Source organism: Podarcis gaigeae, assembly GCF_964106915.1.
Source record: "Podarcis gaigeae genome assembly, chromosome: 3".
In the NCBI taxonomy this organism is placed as follows: Eukaryota; Metazoa; Chordata; class Lepidosauria; order Squamata; family Lacertidae; genus Podarcis; species Podarcis gaigeae.
Window position 1 is genome coordinate 50,641,018 of NC_139680.1, and position 18,907 is coordinate 50,659,924.

The 18,907-nt window shown below is 40.7% G+C and overlaps 2 protein-coding genes across 4 annotated transcripts in view; both read left to right on the forward strand.

Annotated features, from left to right (window-relative positions):
* CEP57L1 (centrosomal protein 57 like 1) overlaps positions 1-4,167 on the forward strand; it is a 14,676-nt gene extending 10,509 nt beyond the window's left edge. The window contains exons 9-12 of the mRNA XM_083731763.1: positions 571-676; positions 770-984; positions 2,473-2,617; positions 3,812-4,167. Coding sequence (XP_083587889.1) covers positions 571-676; positions 770-984; positions 2,473-2,617; positions 3,812-4,036 — 691 coding nt within the window. The 3' untranslated portion in view covers positions 4,037-4,167. The remainder of the gene's footprint in view (positions 1-570; positions 677-769; positions 985-2,472; positions 2,618-3,811) is intronic.
* Positions 4,168-5,542: 1,375 nt separating this feature from the next.
* The window catches only part of LOC310840876 (uncharacterized protein), a 58,199-nt gene continuing 44,834 nt past the window's right edge, over positions 5,543-18,907 (forward strand). The window contains exons 1-8 of one of the 3 annotated variants that reach the window (XM_083731022.1): positions 5,543-6,199; positions 9,769-9,890; positions 10,195-10,327; positions 11,550-11,622; positions 13,642-13,752; positions 15,397-15,510; positions 16,710-16,904; positions 17,018-17,168. In XM_083731022.1, the coding sequence (XP_083587148.1) occupies positions 6,030-6,199; positions 9,769-9,890; positions 10,195-10,327; positions 11,550-11,622; positions 13,642-13,752; positions 15,397-15,510; positions 16,710-16,904; positions 17,018-17,168 (1,069 nt within the window). In that variant the 5' untranslated portion in view covers positions 5,543-6,029. The remainder of the gene's footprint in view (positions 6,200-9,768; positions 9,891-10,194; positions 10,328-11,549; positions 11,623-13,641; positions 13,753-15,396; positions 15,511-16,709; positions 16,905-17,017; positions 17,169-18,907) is intronic. The other 2 variants (XR_014562235.1, XR_014562234.1) reach the window with 2 other exon arrangements.

Sequence of the window (18,907 nt, forward strand, 5' to 3'; positions counted from 1 at the left end):
CAGCATGAAGCAATAACAAAAAATGTGCTCACATACAAACTGCAGTTAGGTTTGGAAGAAGCCTTCTATTGTCTTCAGTGGCTTTTTTTGAAGCTTAATGGTGAGATTGACATTAAAAGGGTGCACAGGGGGGTGAATGGATGTGTGTGCGGCATCCTCAGAAAAGGCTTCAGGTGTGACATGGTGCTACAGAGGGAGGAAGAACTGACAAGAGGTAGTTTACACAAGTGGATTTAAGACCTCTTCTGTATTTTAACACACAACTATTACTTTAACTGTACAGCAAGTTTGTCTTCTGAGCATGTTTCATATTTTGCCAAGTCTCAAGACAGCTTAACATCCTGTTGATTATTCTGAACATTGGAGATGCTGATAACGCTGGAAGTCTTGTCTTGGTAACAATGCAACTTCAGCAAACTATAATAATACTTCTTAAAACTGCATATAGCAGCATGCTCCTACCCAGTTGTTCTAGCCATTTAAAAGGTTGCTTGGGACACACTAGAAAAGCAATTCGACACATGATACAATTGCAGGTTTAGGACACTACTTCTGCTTCTTGAAATAAAGGAATAATTCTAGTTTTTATAATTCTCAGAAACCTTCTGGTTTGAGGAAAGCATGCAGCTCACAGCCATACCTACCAGCTGGGACACTACCTTTTGTTGCTGGGAAGGTAAGCGATGTATCATCATCATCACCATTGAGAATTTGTTTTAAATTACTGTTTGTTTAACGAGGCTTTCTTATGTGCTGCTTTCCCCACAAGTCCGCTAGCTCAAGTCACTCAGTTGTTGCAAATGTTCAAAGCGTCTTGCATATGATGAAATACCGTAGTCAGAGCGCAGCTTCACAACGCCCAGAAGGAGGTGAGAAGAGGACTGGCACGAGCAGACCTTCATCTTGCTCCACATCTTCCTCTGCTACTGAGCATCTTTCAGATCTTCTCTTGATTATGCAAGATGAACTGGGACAAATGAACTTGTAAGCACTCATTTTCATTTATCCATTTGAATACAAAAAAAAACCTGTAGGCTTGGGGCAAATTGTTTTGTGAGTTGAGAAGAAACTTTTTGGGCACTTTTGCAAGTGGTGCTAGGAATAATTTTAAACCCCCGTTTTCCATGTGGATATTGTTAATGGCATCCGTCTGTCTCAAGAGACAATGGAGTGCACCTCGGGGGGGTGAAGCCTAACTGCTGTGTTAGCAGCACCAAAGTGACCTTCCTAGCGTACAAGCCTGGGCTGTGTGTATGGAGGTCCCAGATGACAATACCTCCCTCTTGGCCTTGCTGATGTGGTCCAAAGGAAAGCAGAGAAAAATATTTGACATCAGCTTGGCCCCAGGAGTTGCTGAAAGGAGGTATACAAGGTACTATCAAACCATCTTAGGGACTCCACTCCAGATTTGTGTAGGGTTTACTCCTTAGCCTTTTCTTCTCCTGAAGATATCCCGCAAGGCAGAGGGTTTAGGAGCAGAGTTTTCCTTTTCCTAAATGGGTTACCTTCCCAAGTCATCAAGCCTCATGTTAGTATAGCAGAATAAGTTACTGAAACAGCAGTGCAGCATGACAAAGTGCTATTCAAAAGTAATATATGATAGGGCAGCTGCGATGGTGCCGTTAAAAGAAAAAAAGAGGTGTGCCTAATACAGCTCTTTAGATTATAGTCCTACTGTTTTTGGTATCACTTGTGAAAACACCCTAAGACTTTAGTGGCAAGTCACAGAAAGCAATGAAGCATTTAAAAGGTAAAAAATGCATTGCCTGCAGTGCAAACCCCTTGTGGGCTTAAGCCTTCTGTTTTGCAACTTGCCATTTATGGTAATTAACCCATCTTCTACAAGCAGCTGAGGATTTATTTTAGGCTCTAAACCATAATTGCAAAAATTTGTGTCTATAGAAGCCTTTGAGCCACAAGACTCTAATGCGGTGTTTTGTTAACTGCCAACTTCTTATTGTGATAGAAGTCAAAACACATTTAGTCCTAGTAGGGTGCATGATAGCATATCCAGTTATTGCAGCTCTAGTCTAAACAGCATATCTTCTGGTCTTTAATACATTTGCTTCTCATTGTAGCATTTGGAGCTCCAGTAACTTCAAAATATTACTTTTTCACTCTGTTCATCCAGCCAAGCCCTAGATAGTCTATTTAGAACTTGTTTGTAACTCTGTTGCTGAAGTAACATCTGCATAGAAAACAGAACTATAGCAATATGAAATTTTTACGCTACCCAGAGAAGTAGCTTATTTTCTGATGATAATGTGTTAAGGACAGTGTGACACTGTTTCAAACATAGATGCTGTACTTTCTGGAATGAGAAGTATTCCCTAATAGTACTTACGTTGTCACTGTACAACGTACAGTCAATCATCATACGTTGGAGGACATGCTGAAATACAATAGTCTTCGGAGGGAAGTGGTGGATTGGATTGTGCCTAAAATGACCACTGAGAGTTTGTCTTCCAACAGTGAACATCAAGAACTCCTAAAGCAGATACAAGAAACACAAAACCAGGAGGTTCGGGAAGACCTAGAACGTGAACTAGATTGTCTTGTGAAACAGATGGAATCTAAAGGAGAGCAGATATCGAAACTGAGAAAACACCAAGAAAATGTAAGCAAACCGTCCTGAAGTCAGGAAAAGGGATTGACAGTGTAGGCAGTGCAAAAAATAACTAGTATTTTCAGAAAGACAGTGCCTAGATTATATGAGTCTTGCAGAAACAATGCGTAATAGGTGGTGAGGTTATATAAAATAAATTTGCTAAGACTTATATGGGTGTATTAGATTTTGAATGAGACAAGCAAACTAGATGTTGTGTAGGAGACATATGAACTATCTCCTAAAAGGTTTTGAAAGAGTGGGTGGGTATATTCTTGATTTTTACTGTTTTATCTTTTAAAAACCACTTTGAGGTTTTTGTTTTTGTTTTACAATCAAGTGGGGTATAAATTTTATGAAATGAATAAATCAATTTATGTGTGAGAGGAGGGTGGGTCTTTCTTTCTGAAAAATCAGTCTGTAAGCTTGCAATCAGGATTTGCCATTTGGCTGCTCAGAATCACAACACACACCCAGATGTTTTCTCACTGGTAGGCAAGGGATGTCCTCATATCTTTTTTCATTCTCAGTGTCCAAATTCATTGGATGAGAAAGAAATAAGCAGCTCTGCTTCGTCTTCCCATCCTCCACCATTCCTCTTCTCCATGGGGGCCTCCCATGATTGCTTTTCATTAAAAAGAGCTAACCATTAGAAAACTGTTTACACATCTCCTGTGCAGCATCTGGTTTTGTGTGTGTTAAATTGAGGAATGTTTTTTTAAAAAAAACCTAGATGCTAATACATGAATATGTTGTCCCTTCTAGACGATAACTGATCTTAGGGATTAAATAGATGTCTTCACCTTCTCTGTTACTGGGTTGTAACATGACTCATTGATAACTGTATTTACATTATGAGCTGAAAATTATGCCACCACCATGATGTAATATTTTTGTGTATTGCATATTATCATATGCTTGCAAGGAAGTGTTAGGTATATCTATGCTTTCTAGTATTTTCATTCTTCCCTTTGTTCTAACCAGCCACTGCAAGCAAATTCCATAATTGCAGAAAAACAACTGACAATGTCCTTGCTTGGCCTTCCTATATCATAACCAAATATATCTGGAAAAGTACTAAATGTATACTATCCGTCTTAGTGGGGAGAGGTGTGTAGTATAGACACTGCGTTACAGGGTCCTTTGTGCCAAAAAGTGCATGTTTCTTTGTACATTAGATGTATTATAGAATTGTTCTCTTCTTAGGTTTACAGACTGAGGCAAAAGGCTAAAAAACTGAAACAAAAAGCAGCCAATTCAGCATCAAGACCTAATGGATTAAAAGGAGCAAAAGAGACTTCAGCCGCTTCAAGAGCCAGTGTGAATAGTGCCTGTCCTATGAATAAAAGCACAAGTTCTCTCCAGCTATTAAAGAATGCTCAGAAGCTTCAATCAGTATTGAAGAAAGATGATATTGTGTGGGAACCTTAGTTCTCAAATTTGGCTTATAGATAAATGCCCATTGGGGGCTGATTTTATTATCTTGGCTTGAGCAAATCTGTTCATTAATGTGCCCTTAAATTCTGCAGCTTAGTTTTGGAATAAACATTTTTTCTTGTTTCTATCTTGACTTTTAATTTATTTTTAAAAATATAATTGTAATTGTTCTAAGGAAGTGTTATTTATTATTAAAAATAATAATAACAACCTACCAGTCTATATAGAATAAATAGCACTGGTTGTTGTACAGTATTGGGGGGAGAAAGAACTGAATCATCCAGGAGCAAAAATTAGCATTTGGCTTCTAAATGACTATCTATGCTTATTTATTTATTTATTTATTTATTTATTTATTCATTCATTCATTCATTCATTTAAAACGTTTACAGCCTGCCTTTCAATATTTCCCCCTGAAGTTTAATCTATAGCTTTAAGCCACATCACTGTTTATCTGACCATTATTCTTAGTATCCATATGACTGAGGCCTCTTTAACAGCAAAGAGCTTTCACTCATTTACTTTTCTGTTTTGAGAAAAAGGTTAATTAATGTATAGCAAGAAAAATTAAAATTCAACAGAAATAGTTAGGTGTCAGCCCTGCATGACTTGAGAACTCAGTGAGGTGCCCGGGATTTGTCCAGGGGTTGGTTCTTGTGAAAGGGAGGGAGGGGGTAATGAACTTAACCAGTTGGTGTTGGGCATGGAATACTCTTTATTTGCATGTGAGAGGTTTCGCGTTCAAACTCAGTAGGTAGTTGACTGGTGTAACAAATGCTGTAACATGCAGATGTCAAGCCCTCAGTCCATTGGGCAACATCCAGCACAAGTGGACTTTGGAGCATGCAGCATGATTTATTCTCTTCCCTGCACACACCCCAAATATGTTTCAGAGGCTCCCTCAACAATTAGGAGTACATCTTGGTTGAGTGCAGGGGGTAGAACAATCTGTTCCACTAATGGTGTCTGTTCCAGTGGCAGATAGATGCTGGATTTCACCCGAAGAATCTCTGAGTTGCTTTTTTTAATTAAAGTCCCAAACCAGGTAATAGAGTGGTGGTCAACTGATAGATGTGTGGTATTCTAAACTTTTTACTGAGGTTTTTCCACCTACTTCTGTGATTTCATGAATACGGATATTTTATTTGAAGTTACTGTTGTATACCCTGAGATCTTTAGCATATGGATAAGATATGAATAGTCTAAAATAAATAAATAAATAAATAAATAAGGGACACAAATATAGTGGTACCTCGGGTTACATACGCTTCAGGTTACATACGCTTCAAGTTACAGACTCTGCTAACCCAGAAATAGTACCTCGGGTTAAGAACTTTGCTTCAGGATGAGAACAGAAATCGTGCTCCGGCGGGCCGGCAGCAGTGGGAGGCCCCATTAGCTCAAGTGGTGCTTCAAGTTAAGAACAGTTTCAGGTTAAGAACGGACCTCCAGAACGAATTAAGTACGTAACCTGAGGTACCACTGTATGAGGGATATCCACATTTCAGCCCTCTTCATGCCCCCTCCAAAAAGCCTCTCTTGAGAGTTGGTGCACCTTCTGACTTGGTATGTGGGGCAGGAGAATTTAGCAGAAAGAATAATTGGGGGAAATCAGGTGAAGTCGGGTCACGTAAGGGGAATGTGATTATTGAATATAATTATTAATGTTTGATAGCAAAATGCTTTTTAACAGCTTTATATATATTAAAAATGTGGCTTCACCATCATTGCAGTCAATATTCTAATAGGTTTTGCACTCCTCTTATTTAGCTTCGTAGCAGAACTGTCTGCATGCCTACTTTGTCTTTTGGTCCTCCAGGGCTGAAATAAGTATTTGTTCCTCTCCTTCTGTGGAAAGCTCCTGTATTCTGCATTGCAATGGAGCAGTGCACCACCCTTTAGTTTTAGAAGCATGGTCAATTCTTTTTCAGTGGATTGTGTGTATGCATGCTGAGGTTGCTATGGTTACAGTTCGGCCTGCACAGTGATGAACGCCTCTGTTGCTACTTCGGTGTTCGATTTCACTAGCTATAGAAACCTGTGGGAGACGTGGTTTGCTGCTACAGTTTCCAGTAACACAACAGGGCTTCTCTTTGCTCTGCTGGAGGCTGTTTACCTTCTGCACTTGGGAGGCTGCGACCTTGCTGTTCCTACCAGGTATCATATTGCTCTCAAGCTGTGAGATCTAAGATAAGGCAAAGCATTTTAAATAATTCCAAGTAAATCAGTTTATCGTTTATCACATATACTGCACTAGGTGCAGTCTGTTAAACTCATTTCCTTGCTTATTAATTCATGCTTAATTGCTGCATATAAAATTTTCAAAGAAAAGTTAGCTTTCTGTTAGCTGACACAGAAGCCAATATATAGCTCTTCCCTTGGCAAACTAAATCAAAACTAAACTGAAATAAGTTTTTTTTAATCATCATGGAGATAAGGGAATAATGATTTCTTCAATCTAATTAAAAGCTTTAAAACTGTATTTTTAGTTTCTGTGCAGGTGTGTTGGCTGATAGACTGGATAAGGACTTCCCAAATCAAAACAAATAACTTTTTTTTTTCTACTACCCCACTTTCTCTTCCGTAACCTTTCCGCTGACCGCCCCCCAGCCATAACAACAGGCATTTCACTACCTGTGCTTTTAAGTTGGTAGACAAGTTTGATGTCATTAATCATGTTTCCTTTGAAATTTTATACACTTATTTCACAGTGCTGATCTTAATCTCATTACTAATTCAACTTGTTCAATCATGTCTTTGGCCTTTAAAGGAGGGAGTAAAATTGATCAGCTATAATTTCAGAAAATAATTGAGGTCCAGACCTTGGAGACAATGTACCATGGAATAAATACGGTGCTTCGAGTAAGAGCTTGCATGTTTAGTGTTTTTTTTAAAAAAAAAAGAAAAAGGGTGGAAAATTGTTTTTTTAAAAAGCAGTAGCAGCTGCTCATTGTCTTTTGCTGAGTCCATAAGAAAATTACTTTGGTTTAACAAATGCGCGCGCGCACACACACACACACACAAACACGGCTCTCAGTCTTGTGTGTTAACTTGGACAGTGTCTTTTTATTATTAAAGGCATTACATGCCTTTTCTTTTTCCCCCCAAGTTGCAGACTTTTCTACAGATCAGTTGCATTTGTTATGAGACATTAGTGTTGAGTACAGCATAAGGTCAGGAAGACAGTGGGGGGAAGAGGAGGGGTGGTGGTAAGAATTATATTTTTTGCAATGTACGTGTGTGGTCTCATATCAGCATCAACTAGATAGGTTATTTTTCTATTCGCTTGTTGTTTCCTTGGTAGTGAGAAAGGTTGGGGGCCCAGGGTATGGTTGGTTGGCTGCAGTGGGGCTTGTTTGCCTTTGTGAGGGGAGGAGGACTTGTTGGGTCAAGCCAGACTGATTCGTATGCTGTTAGTGGGTAGCATCATTCTTTTTGATAAATTACATTATGTTTTCAATTTGTGTGGTAAACAGCCTCCGGGTGGTTTGGGCAATTTTCTACCTTCCTATGAAAATGCTTCACATTGCAATGTATTCCAGGGCATGTTAACTACCTCATAGATGAAAAGTGCCTGTACTATGTGGCTGCAGGTTCACACAAGTTACCGGTACTTACCATGAGACAGAGATTTATGTGGCATGACTTCTTGGCAGCAACTTATGCAATCCAAGCAACTCAGAAATTGAGCCTTCTTATGAGCACTGCAGGAGATAATGTGAAACTGGACTACGGAGTCATACACTTAAGAGAATAATTGGATGTGATTATCAGCATAGACTGGTGGAAGTGGTGGCCTTATAACATTTTGGATTATTTAATCATGTTTTCCCATTCTACTAGGGCTAGCCACTGCTGTGAAGAACTGGCAGTGTGGGGAGAACCTGTTCTGGTGCAGGGTTGGGTGAGATCAGCTTTTGAACATTGCGGTATATCACCAGCCAAACATCGTGATCTGGCGATATACCGCAACGTTGAAAAAACAAGCTGCATTGGCCTCAGCCTTTGAGGCACCGGGGGAAATTCCTACAGCTCAATGCAGTTTCACCCCAGCGCCTAGATGTTTGTACGGCTTAGCTGGGGCATGGGAGGGCTCTTGATCCCCAGCTGAGCCATCCCTGGTGCCCCCCCCCTGCTCGCAGACGAGTGGGGAGAGCATTGGGGATCCTCTGTGTGGCTCTGCCGGGGATGGAGAGGCCTCCCCACCCCTGGTGCTCCCTGTGCTTATGCGGGGCTGGGGGGATCCTTTTAACTGATTGGAGGGGAGCGGCAACTGCACACTCCTCAGCTGAGCAGTTAAAAAACATGCAGAGGGAGGAACAGTCTGCTCCTCATACCGGTTCTGGGCGATAAATTGATATATCACCCAGGCCTGTTCTGGTGGTGTAGTAGTTAAGAGTGTTGGACTAGGACTAAGGAGACCTGAGTTCAAATTCCCACTCAGTTCACTTTACTGGGTGGTTCTACAAATAAATTGCATGAGGAGCGGGGAGAATCATGTACATTACCTTGAGCTCCTTTAGGAAAATGGTATGTAGATTTAAATAGTCTCATTTCACTAAGCCGAAACAGAGGGAAGGACTTTGACTTGCACTTGTCATTATTGGCAACAGATGTAGGCAGAGTATTGGGCCTACTTTAGTATTTCATAAAACCTGTACATTTTGACACACTAAACCAAATGCAGCTCACCAGCCATGTAATGTGACCTGATGACACATGACCCCACCCAATACAGGACACATAAAGCAAGAGAGTTCATGACTCCCACTCCCCACCCACCCCCGACATGGGCTACTGTATATGACTGCAAAGCTTTGTAGGCCTAAGTTTGTCTTTCTGTGATCGTAACAGGAATAGCAACCCATTCCTTTTCTTCCTGAGGTAACTTGGTTCACCATAAGGTCTGGATGCTGGTGCCATAGAAAATTAGTATCCAATGATTAGTGTGTAAAACATCCACTGTTTGTTATCAACCAGCAGGAAGCAGGTTTTAGAAGTATAATAATAATAATAATAATAATAATAATAATAATACATCATCCTACTTTGGTTGAAATAAACCACCATGCCTGACGAACTGTTTGTGTCACCTGAATAACCATTTTGTTTTAGTTCGCTTGCCTCTGCAATGTATGTTTGTTCAGATTAGCATAAGAGCCTGTTGGATAAAACAAATGGCCCATCTATTCCAGCATCCTGTTCTCACTGTGGCCCACCAGATGCCTGTGGAAACCCAAAAGCAGGATTCAAGCACAAGAGAACTCTCCCCTTTTGTGGTTTTCCAGCAACTGGTATTCAGAAGTGTTGCTGCCTCCAACTGTGGAGGCAGAGCATAGCCACCGATAGCTAGCCCACTCCTGCATGCATTTGTCTAATCTTGTTTTAAAGCTGTCTAGGCTGGTGGCCATTATTGCTTTGTCTGTGCTGAATGAGGACGCTACTTCCTTTTACCTGCCTGAATCTTCCAATACTCAACATCATTCAGTTCTAGTGTAATGGGGGGGGGGGGGTTACGTATGCATACTTTTATAAATTTCTATCGTTCCACATCTTACTCAACTTTTATAAGGTCCCAAATACTGCAACCTTTTACAACTCTGCAATATATTTTTTGAGGTGAGGGGACCAGAACTCTACACAGTATTCCAAATGTGGTTCCACCATATATTTGCCACAATGGCATTGTGATAGCAGCTTTTATTTTCGAATGATTCCTAGCATAGAATTTGCCTTTTTACAGCTGCCACACACTGGGTTGACATCTTTATTGAGTTATTTACTACACTCCCAAGGTCTTGTTCCTGGTCAGTCACTACACATGGGTGGAATCTGAAGAGACACATAGGTGAGAGCTGAACTTTTTCTACTTTACTTTCATTTCATTCACATTTTACCCAACCCTGTCCGGTCACTTCCAGTATCTTCCAGGTTGAGGGGAAAGTGTCTGCAGCAATAAAGTGCGCACACGCATATGGGAAAGTCTAAAAAACAGATACTCAGTTTTTTTAATCAGTTTTTAAAGTTCTCCTGCCAAAGGGTGTGTGTGTATTTGTTTTATATTGCAGTTCATATTTATGTACACTTTAGGAAATCTGTGGCTCTATAGCCATGCTGAGTTACTAACCAATATTCCCTTTTTGTGAATCAAGGCAAAATGGATGAAATTTACAAGATCTCTTCCACTGAGAGGGTCCAGCAGGTGGAAAAGGAACTAGCTGTACAGCTGGAAGAACTAAAGACAGAAATAGAGGGAAATGGGAATCTGCAGGGGACACGGTATTGGTAAAGAGAACTATTTTCCTCAGACAGAAACATGGTTCTAGTGTAAATGAACTGCTCTGTTTCAATGCAACTCCCATGCATTTAATTGTTTGTTAATTGCAAGAGTAGATGCCTGTTACTATAATAACTATTATTTTATGTATTAAATTTATTAGTCGTTTGTTTGCCACCGCAACACAAAGCAACTCACTGTGTTTTAAGCAAACACATGCATACATTAAAACCAGCATAAAAAACTGAATTGTTATTTTAGCTTCATGATAAAGTCTCAATTAAAATAAATAAAGATTCTACTTTTTTTAAAAAAATAGAAACAACCCATCCACACAAGAAGATAATAGATAATTAAAAGCCAAAGCCCTAACGAAAAGGAAATGTTTTTGCCCAGCACCTAAAAACCATGGCAGCAGATAAGCCTCTCTGAGGAGAGCATTCCCCAAGCAAAGAACTACCACTGAAAAGGCTCATACATGAGTCGCCACTCTCAAGACCTCCCATGGAAGGGGGCACACAAAGAAGGGCTTGAGATGATGATTGCAGCATCCTGGTCTGTTCATATGTAACATTTATCATACATTGAATTTTCTGTGTGGTGTGTTTGCTTTCTCTAATTCAATCAAATATTATAGTGGAGCAGTGGCTTTCAGCCTAGGCCCAACCTGTAGCATGGTACTTATGTTCACTTTAGTTTAAAATCCATAAATATTGCTAACTTTACTTGCTCTTGTCTGTCCTGCTCTCCTTTCTCAAAGTGTGAGATGAACTACCCATTGAAATTAAATGGATTAGGGTGTTGAAAACGGTCACTTTGACTGAATCCTGCTAAACGTTTATGTTTTGTTCAAAATGTGTGACTCCATTCAGCACAGAGAACCTCTTCCAAAGGAGATGGCCAGTCAATCTACCCGAATCTTGTTTCTGAGAGCATCTGCTGCACATCCATTCATCCAACAAGCATTCTGGTGTGCTGCTTGTGACTTATGAATACGTATGTCAGAAGACCATTTTGCTAAAAGCAGGGATCTGCCAATGGGCAAAAATGAAAGAGTTGTCATGGGCAGGGTGGCAGTGTATTCATAACTACTGCAGGCATAAACTATATGAATTTTACAAGTTTTTCAGATGATTGACTAATGTACTGAGTACTAGATACCACATTGTTTTCAAGTATTTTGTTGCTAATTCTACGTTTCTCTAAAGGAAGTTTGGTAATCTTTCATAGCTCTGTCCCCCTCCCAAAAGATGTTGATTATTTCAGAAGAGAAAGGGAATTGGCGCTGAAGAAATGTTTACAAGTAAGTGATGAAAATGTCAGTGTGAAAATACCTCATTAGATAACGTTGTAAAAGTCTCAGAGAAACCAGCCTCAGGTAATGCTGCAGTCCTGTGCCTCATGCTCACCTGTCCTACTGAACTCAGTGATGCTTGCCTCTGAGTAAGCATGGTTAGGATAAGCCTGAAGTTCAGTCTTTTTAGTAATTAAGCTGTATTCTACTATTTCAGCTTTTATAGTTTTTACAGGAAAATAAATCGGGGAATACGAGTGCAGTAATAAGCCCAGTGCAGCTTGTAAGAGCATGTAAGACCTTCTTAATCATGTCCCCGCTGTGAAGGGTATGGATCCATCTGGCACTGTTAAAGTGGTGTCTGATGCCCATGGAGACTAGTAGGGTGGAAGGCAGAAGGCCAACAGTAGGTTGAGCTAGAGCCCATGACAGCTAATTCTAGATTTGCCCCTATTCATATCCCTGCTGAGTTCTATAAGGTTAACAATGAGGGCTCATCTGCAGTGTCATTTAATTCATCTTGTTCATTTATTTATTTTTAAGTTAAATGTCTTGCAATAGCCATATGACATTCCTACTGAGAGGACGGCATCAACGTTTTTTCCTTAGTGAAAACCTGCTTTTTCACTAACCAGTAGTAACGTGAAAAGGTTTTTAAAATCCTCTGTTAAAGTAGCACCAGTGGTTGTTTCACCCCCTGGATTTTCACTATTGCAGTTTGGTTGCAGCCCACCTTTCTGCTGCCTCCACCTCTGCACGACTCCAGTTCTCAATTGTTGCTTCTGGGAGTGACCCTGTTTAACTTCCGGCTGGCTGGTGACTGCGGGTGCTGTAGACAGAATGAGTTGTGTTTTATTAACCCATCGCCACAACTCACACACTTAATTAGCTCTTTTGGAAAAACCAAATGTGTGCAATATCAGTGGTACTCATAAGTACTACAGCCAGGCAAACAAACAATGAAGTGGAGGGGCGGGGGAGAGACTTGGAAACACCTTTTTTTCTTTCCTTTCCAGACAGTGTGTGAGAGAGACAGGTGCTTTCTTTACTTCCTCCTGTCCTTTCCTCTACTTGAAGGGGGCAGGGGAGAAGAAACAGCACATGCGTTTTGCTGGGTGTGCACGTACATGTGCTGTTGAATAAAAAAGGGACAGACTGAAGAGCAGATGGTTGGGAGGTGGGAAGAATAGCTAAAAGAGTACAACACGTGTGGTTCTTGAAGCCCTACCTCCAGGTGGTTATACATGCACAAAACAGTCAGACGTGGACCTGCAGAGGTCAGCAAAGGACAAATCAAAAAAGAAAACATGGTTTTTCAGGTGCGGTGCAGATGAGTCTCGAGATCAAGCGCAAAGAAGCTGACAGCCAGTGCCACTTCTATGTAAATAAGAAGGCAGGCAGGTGGGGTCCGGTTTGGTGGGGCAGTGCCCCATTTGGCCTAATGGTACGGCCTCCAGTATTTACTTCAATAACCTTTTGGATTTTTAAGTCTAGTGGTGTGATAATTAACTAGCAGTGTTTCTTCTAGTTCTTTAATTCAGCAATTATGTTCTCCCTATCATAGGGACTCAGGATGAAGAATATTAACCGTAGTATGTCCCTTTCCCCATGGGATCACAAACACTATATTGAACTGAGAAAGGAGAGGGGAAATTCTGGAAAAGGAAATATATTTATGATCTCAATCAACCTTTCTAGGGTCTTCATCTTAATCTAAGACAGTGCTCTTAACCCTCTGTGGGTTATGGACCCTTTGAGAGTGATGAAAGCTATGGACTCCCTCCTCAGAAAAATATGCGTGCGCACATGCACACACACACTATTTATTGCTTTGGAAAAAAATTGTGCTAGGTTCACAGACCTCTGAAACCCACTCTAGAATATGAAATTAAAAACAGCTTTAGTGTTCAAAACTTTCAAATGAAAGTGTTTTTGACATGTGTAGAACTCAACTGCTGCACCTAGGATGTCCTGAATGTACAGAACTTAATTTCAGAGAAAAATTATTTTTCTGTCCTTCATTTACAGGTGGCGGAGGCAAAGCCTCATGTAATTCAGGCTGATCTCATGCAGAGGGAGCTAGAGACCTGTCTAAAAAGAGAATATACATTTGAAAGCTTACCTTTATTACTGCACCAGGTAATATTTGTCATGTTTGTGATTTGAAGACTCATTTGGCATTTTTCAGTGTGAATTTGCTATCATGGGCAAACATGAAATGAAGCTTCATACAGCTATGTCTGTGAATAAAAATAGGTGCCTTTATGTAGACTTTTTTTTTTACAAATGCTACAACCGATATTTAGTATGCTCACAAGTTGGTTTTCACTGTGGCAGCAGCACAAGGAATACCCTGTACATCTGATGGCAAGGGCATAGCTTCATTCAGCTGATTGCTTATCAAATGCCAGGAATAATCAGTTGATAATTCCCAGGTAGGAGTTAATGATTAAGGGTGTTTCCCCTTAATTATCAGTCAATTTGCAGGGTGTGGTCTAAGATCACTGCTCTGCAAGCTGTTCTGTGTGACAGAAAAGAAGGCAGTTACTCTTTGCATTGTGCAAAGAGTCACTGAAAGAGAGAGATTTGAGAGACTTTAGTTTGATTTAGCTTTAAAAAGGGCAGGTTCCAAACAGCTGCTTAGCCTTGTGACTTCTGTGCTTTGGGGATCTGATACAGGATTAGTATCTGCCTAAAGTAGGATTCTGTTGGCTTCCGTTGTACTCTGCTTATATATATGTAAACAGATATAAGCCTCCAGTGTGCTGCTTTCCCTGACATCCAGAGGAAACCAGTGCAGCCCCAGGCTTCTTGCTTTACTGAGAAGCGAGGAGAGCATAACAGCAGCAGAGCAAGAGTGATTGTTCCTTTACATGATACAAAATATGATTATATGTGTTCTTCTCCACAGAAGTTGTACAGTGGAGCAGGAGAATATGGGCCAAGTTCCACATAATTACTTTGACTGGGGGTGGGGAACCTCAGGCCCAGTGACCCAAGGCGGCCCTTTGCAAGTCTTTGGGGTCCATCCCCAGGCCGCATCCTCTCTCTGAAGGCCATGCCCTCCCTGACCCTGTTTTCCACCCTTTTCAACTGATTTTGACTAGAGGGAATATACTCTTGAACAGTGATAGTTTTCTAGAAAAAGAGATACCAGAACTTGCCACAAACACCTCCCTTGTTCTATTGGAACCCACCTGAGAGGTGCTGGAACTGAGTTCCGGTGAGTTCCAACTGGAAAAAAAGCCCTGCTCTTGAACTGTGAATGTGTCTCTTGCCTGTGGGATGGAGAGGAGAAACTTCTGAATTGTGTGTGTCCATAACATAGCCTATTGTACAAAGGTAATAATAATATCCATTGCTCCACCCATTTTTGACCTCCGGCATGTGGCCTCTGGATGGTTGCAAATAGGGAAAGTGGCCCTTGGTCTAAAAAAGATACCCAACCCCTGACCCAAGTCTTACTTTGGACTCATTCTAGTGCACTGGAATGTTTTGCTTTGCCCCATTTGGACAGCTGATTCCATACTGCATCCTGTTTTTCAAATGCTTCTCCATTCCTTTCCTTTTCAGTATTTTGCATGTGCTAATAAAAGAGGCTTATCAGTACGTCACTACTCCCTGATATACACTTGGGTCTGGCCATTTCCTTGAAGGAAATTAGTTTTGACAACTTAAAACCTTTCATAAATTCCAGCACCTATAAATCTATAGTGCTGTATTCTGGAAACAATGCCACTGTGGGTTTTAAAAAAAAAAAAAAATCTGTTGCTTTTTGTATAGTTTTTTACAGACAGAATCACGCAGCTGGTCCAAAGCAAATATTTACACATGCTTAGATGGAAGAGATTTTGTCAGCACAGCAGTGTTATTGAGCAATTCTATCCTTTGTACCAGGTATGCTAATCTCATAATGCCACAAATGCTAAAAATAGAATCATAGATTTGTTGAGTTGGAATAGGAACATGGGTTTTCCTCCCAGGTGTGTAATAAAAGCTCAGCTGTGAGTTTGGCTTGATTTCCTTTGCATGTAGGGGACAGAACTGTAAATATGTACATACAGTTGAATCCAACTAAATCCTGCTTGGAAATAAACCCCTTAAAATCAACAGATGCAACTGACTTAATCCCATTGGGTCTAATCTGAATATGTATGGATACAACCCATTGTTTTCTTTCTGTATAAATGAAGTTCACCTTATAATGCTCAGTAAACGTTATGTGCAAGATTATGTGCCTCATACGTAATTAATCATAATGGGCGGCATCCAGTTGTGACAGCCCTCTATGGCAACCTCATTCTCAGTGTGTAGCTCAAAACTCAGATCCAGTGGATATCATGCACTTGCAAAAAGATGCTGCATAGCCCCTGTTGCAATATTATCCTTACGCTTGGTCATAATGAAGCATGTGCAGTGCTGCTTGCACAGCAATGGCAACTCTCAAACACTTTGAGCTAATGTGAATTTCAATAATAATAATAATAATAATAATAATAATAATAATGGTCCTGCTCCTTCATCAAGGAATAAAAGTTTCCCTGTTTGTAGAAAACAAGACTGTGAAAGCCTTTCCCCCTGCTATGCTAATTTTCTATGTGCAGGAACTGTGCATAGTAACTATTACAAATAGGAGATTCGGTGCCCTGGCAATCGGAAGTGCCAAAGTCTATGGAAGTTATACCATAAGTGCCTCTTCCATGTGTAAATCAGTTTTAATATTGAAAACCAGAGGCTCAGGGGACTGTTAAAAGGACATGGACCATATCGGCAATTCCAGTTATTAAGATGTCAGCAGCCTGTGGTTGTTTTGAAGATGTCTATTAAAAGAGTCTTGTGTTCTCAGTATTTCTTGGTGCATGGACTTCCATACAGTGAAAAGCTCTGAAGACTTTTTTTAAAAAAAAGCCCTTTCCAAAACATTGTTTTTCAGATTTTATCTAGAGGACTACATCCCCCTCACACACACACAAATGGCGCCACTCCTGTTCTTGATTTGAGACTCCTTCTGCGGAAGGAAAGGCTAAAGCAAGGATGTTCTAGATAATTAATTAATCTTTTTGAGAAAATCATGTCTCTTCTCTCTATCTCGCTAGAAACAAGTGGCTCATATTATGCAGGAGTACAATGACGCTGTTCAAAGGGCAGCAAGATTGTCAAGTGCTCGAGAGAACTTCCTGGCAGGAAAGGAAAATCCTACAAATTTAGTGACCCAAGAAGACCTGGCTATTTACACACAGTGGCTAGTATGTCACCTGCACTCACTTAAGACCATCCATAACTACCTTCAGGTGAGATGACGATTATAGAATGTAAAACTTTATAACTTAATTATGGAACCTTTGGGTCCCAGTTGTGCTTTGAATACAAACACTAAATGCAAAACATGTGTTCCTCTCTGTAGGTACTCCAGTACTTGCCTGTCTCTCATAGAATGGAGATTAACAGACATCCTGTCTGGGGTGATGGTGATAAATTCAAAGCTGTTGGCAAAACTGTATATTTGTCTCCTAGTATCCAGCTCTCTATTCACCCTGATACATCAGCAACAGATGGTAAGAAGGAATTACCCTCATGTGCCTTAGAGCCTCGCTGTACAGTGTAGCAATACTGCATTAGTTTGCAGTTGTTGCATGTGGTCTGTAGGTTTCCCTTCTGTTGTTGGGATATTGCATTTTCCAAGCATGCAAACTGTTACATTGATGCTGGGGGAAATACAGAGTACTCCCCATTTGTTTTCTGTTCATTGCTAATTACGTGTGGTGTGTTAAATTGAGCTGTGCAAGCATCACAAAGGAGACGGGCCATAGCTCAGTAGTAGACCACCTGCTTTGGATGCCAATGGGTCCTGGGTTCTGCACTCGGCAAGGGTGCCTGTCCCATTTCACCACCTGAGGTGAAATGAGAAGATATCCTACTGCTGCTGAAGCCTCACTGGGGTTGCGCAGTGACAGCTTCTGTTAAAATCCCCAGAAGTCTCATGAGATCTTGCAGAGTTCTCACAAGATCGCGCCACCACAGAGAATTCAGCCACCTGAGGCAGCTGCTTTAGTCTGCCTTATGGGCAGGTTGTCCCTGGCCCTCTGCATCTTCAGGTAAGAGTGGGAAGGACAAACCCTGTCAGAAATCCTGAAGAACCACTGCTAGTCAGTGCAAACAATACTGAGCTAAGATGAATCAATGACCTGACTCAGTATAGGGCAGTTTCCTGTACAGTAATCCTATTCCTGCAATTTGAGCATTAACGAGGGCATACCACGCAGTCCTTCCACTCTCTCAACCTTTCAATCTAAACAAAGGGCATTTCAGGATAGCAGCCAGGTGGGGATATGTAGATATACGCAGACAACATCTGGGCATTTATTCTGAAAGGAAATGAACTTTTATGGAGGCACAAAGTTAATCACACTGATTTGCTTCTTTGCTGTTTACTTTCAGCGACGTGTTGTCCAGGAACATTTGTTTTATAGTGTTATATTAAATAAGGTCTCCAACTCAGTCCGCTTTATAGATCTAAGCTTGATAGATTAAACAGAAAATTGATTAAGCAAAACATTAAAAGCTAAGATAGAGCCAAGTGTAGAATAGGGACACAGATGGCCCATTACTGCCAAGCAGTGAGATAACAAATTAGATTACATATAACTCTACAGATCCTCAGGAGCCTTATTGAACTTTAGCAAGTTGTTGCATGGTGATTAAAATTCTTGGTGTGTCGATGAGCTGCTGTACAAAGGACACCTGTGTGGTATAGTTATATCTGGTATTCATAGTATAACGTGGAAGAAGTTTATCATCATAAACAAAAGGATACCTTGAAGGGCTGCTGCAAAAGTCCTGAAAGCACAAGACAGAAGCTGGTTACTAGTTCTCAAGCTGTATTAGTACAGTTTGAAATTGAGCTCAACAAGAACACTTAATAAGGAACTGAGGCTTATCCTGCAACCCAAAATAAGTGTTGACTCACCAAATATCTTCATAGCAGGGGGCTGTGCTGTTCAAGAGTAACCATTTTTTGTTATGACCCCAGAAGACAGTTACAAATATGGAATTTGGGGTGCATCTCACAACAACCTTTTGGGCCACCACAAAACACATCTACATGTTTAGAGGAGTGTCCTCTATGAGGTTAAATAGAGTCATAGCAGTGCCAACACTTAGCACAAGACACTGACAGCTGTGTAGGTTCATGTTATTAATTGCCAATATATGTAGAAGTATAAGGAACCAGGGGCTGTACATCTCTCTGCAAGCGCTGGTCCACACCAAATCATAAACCCACATATCCAAACGG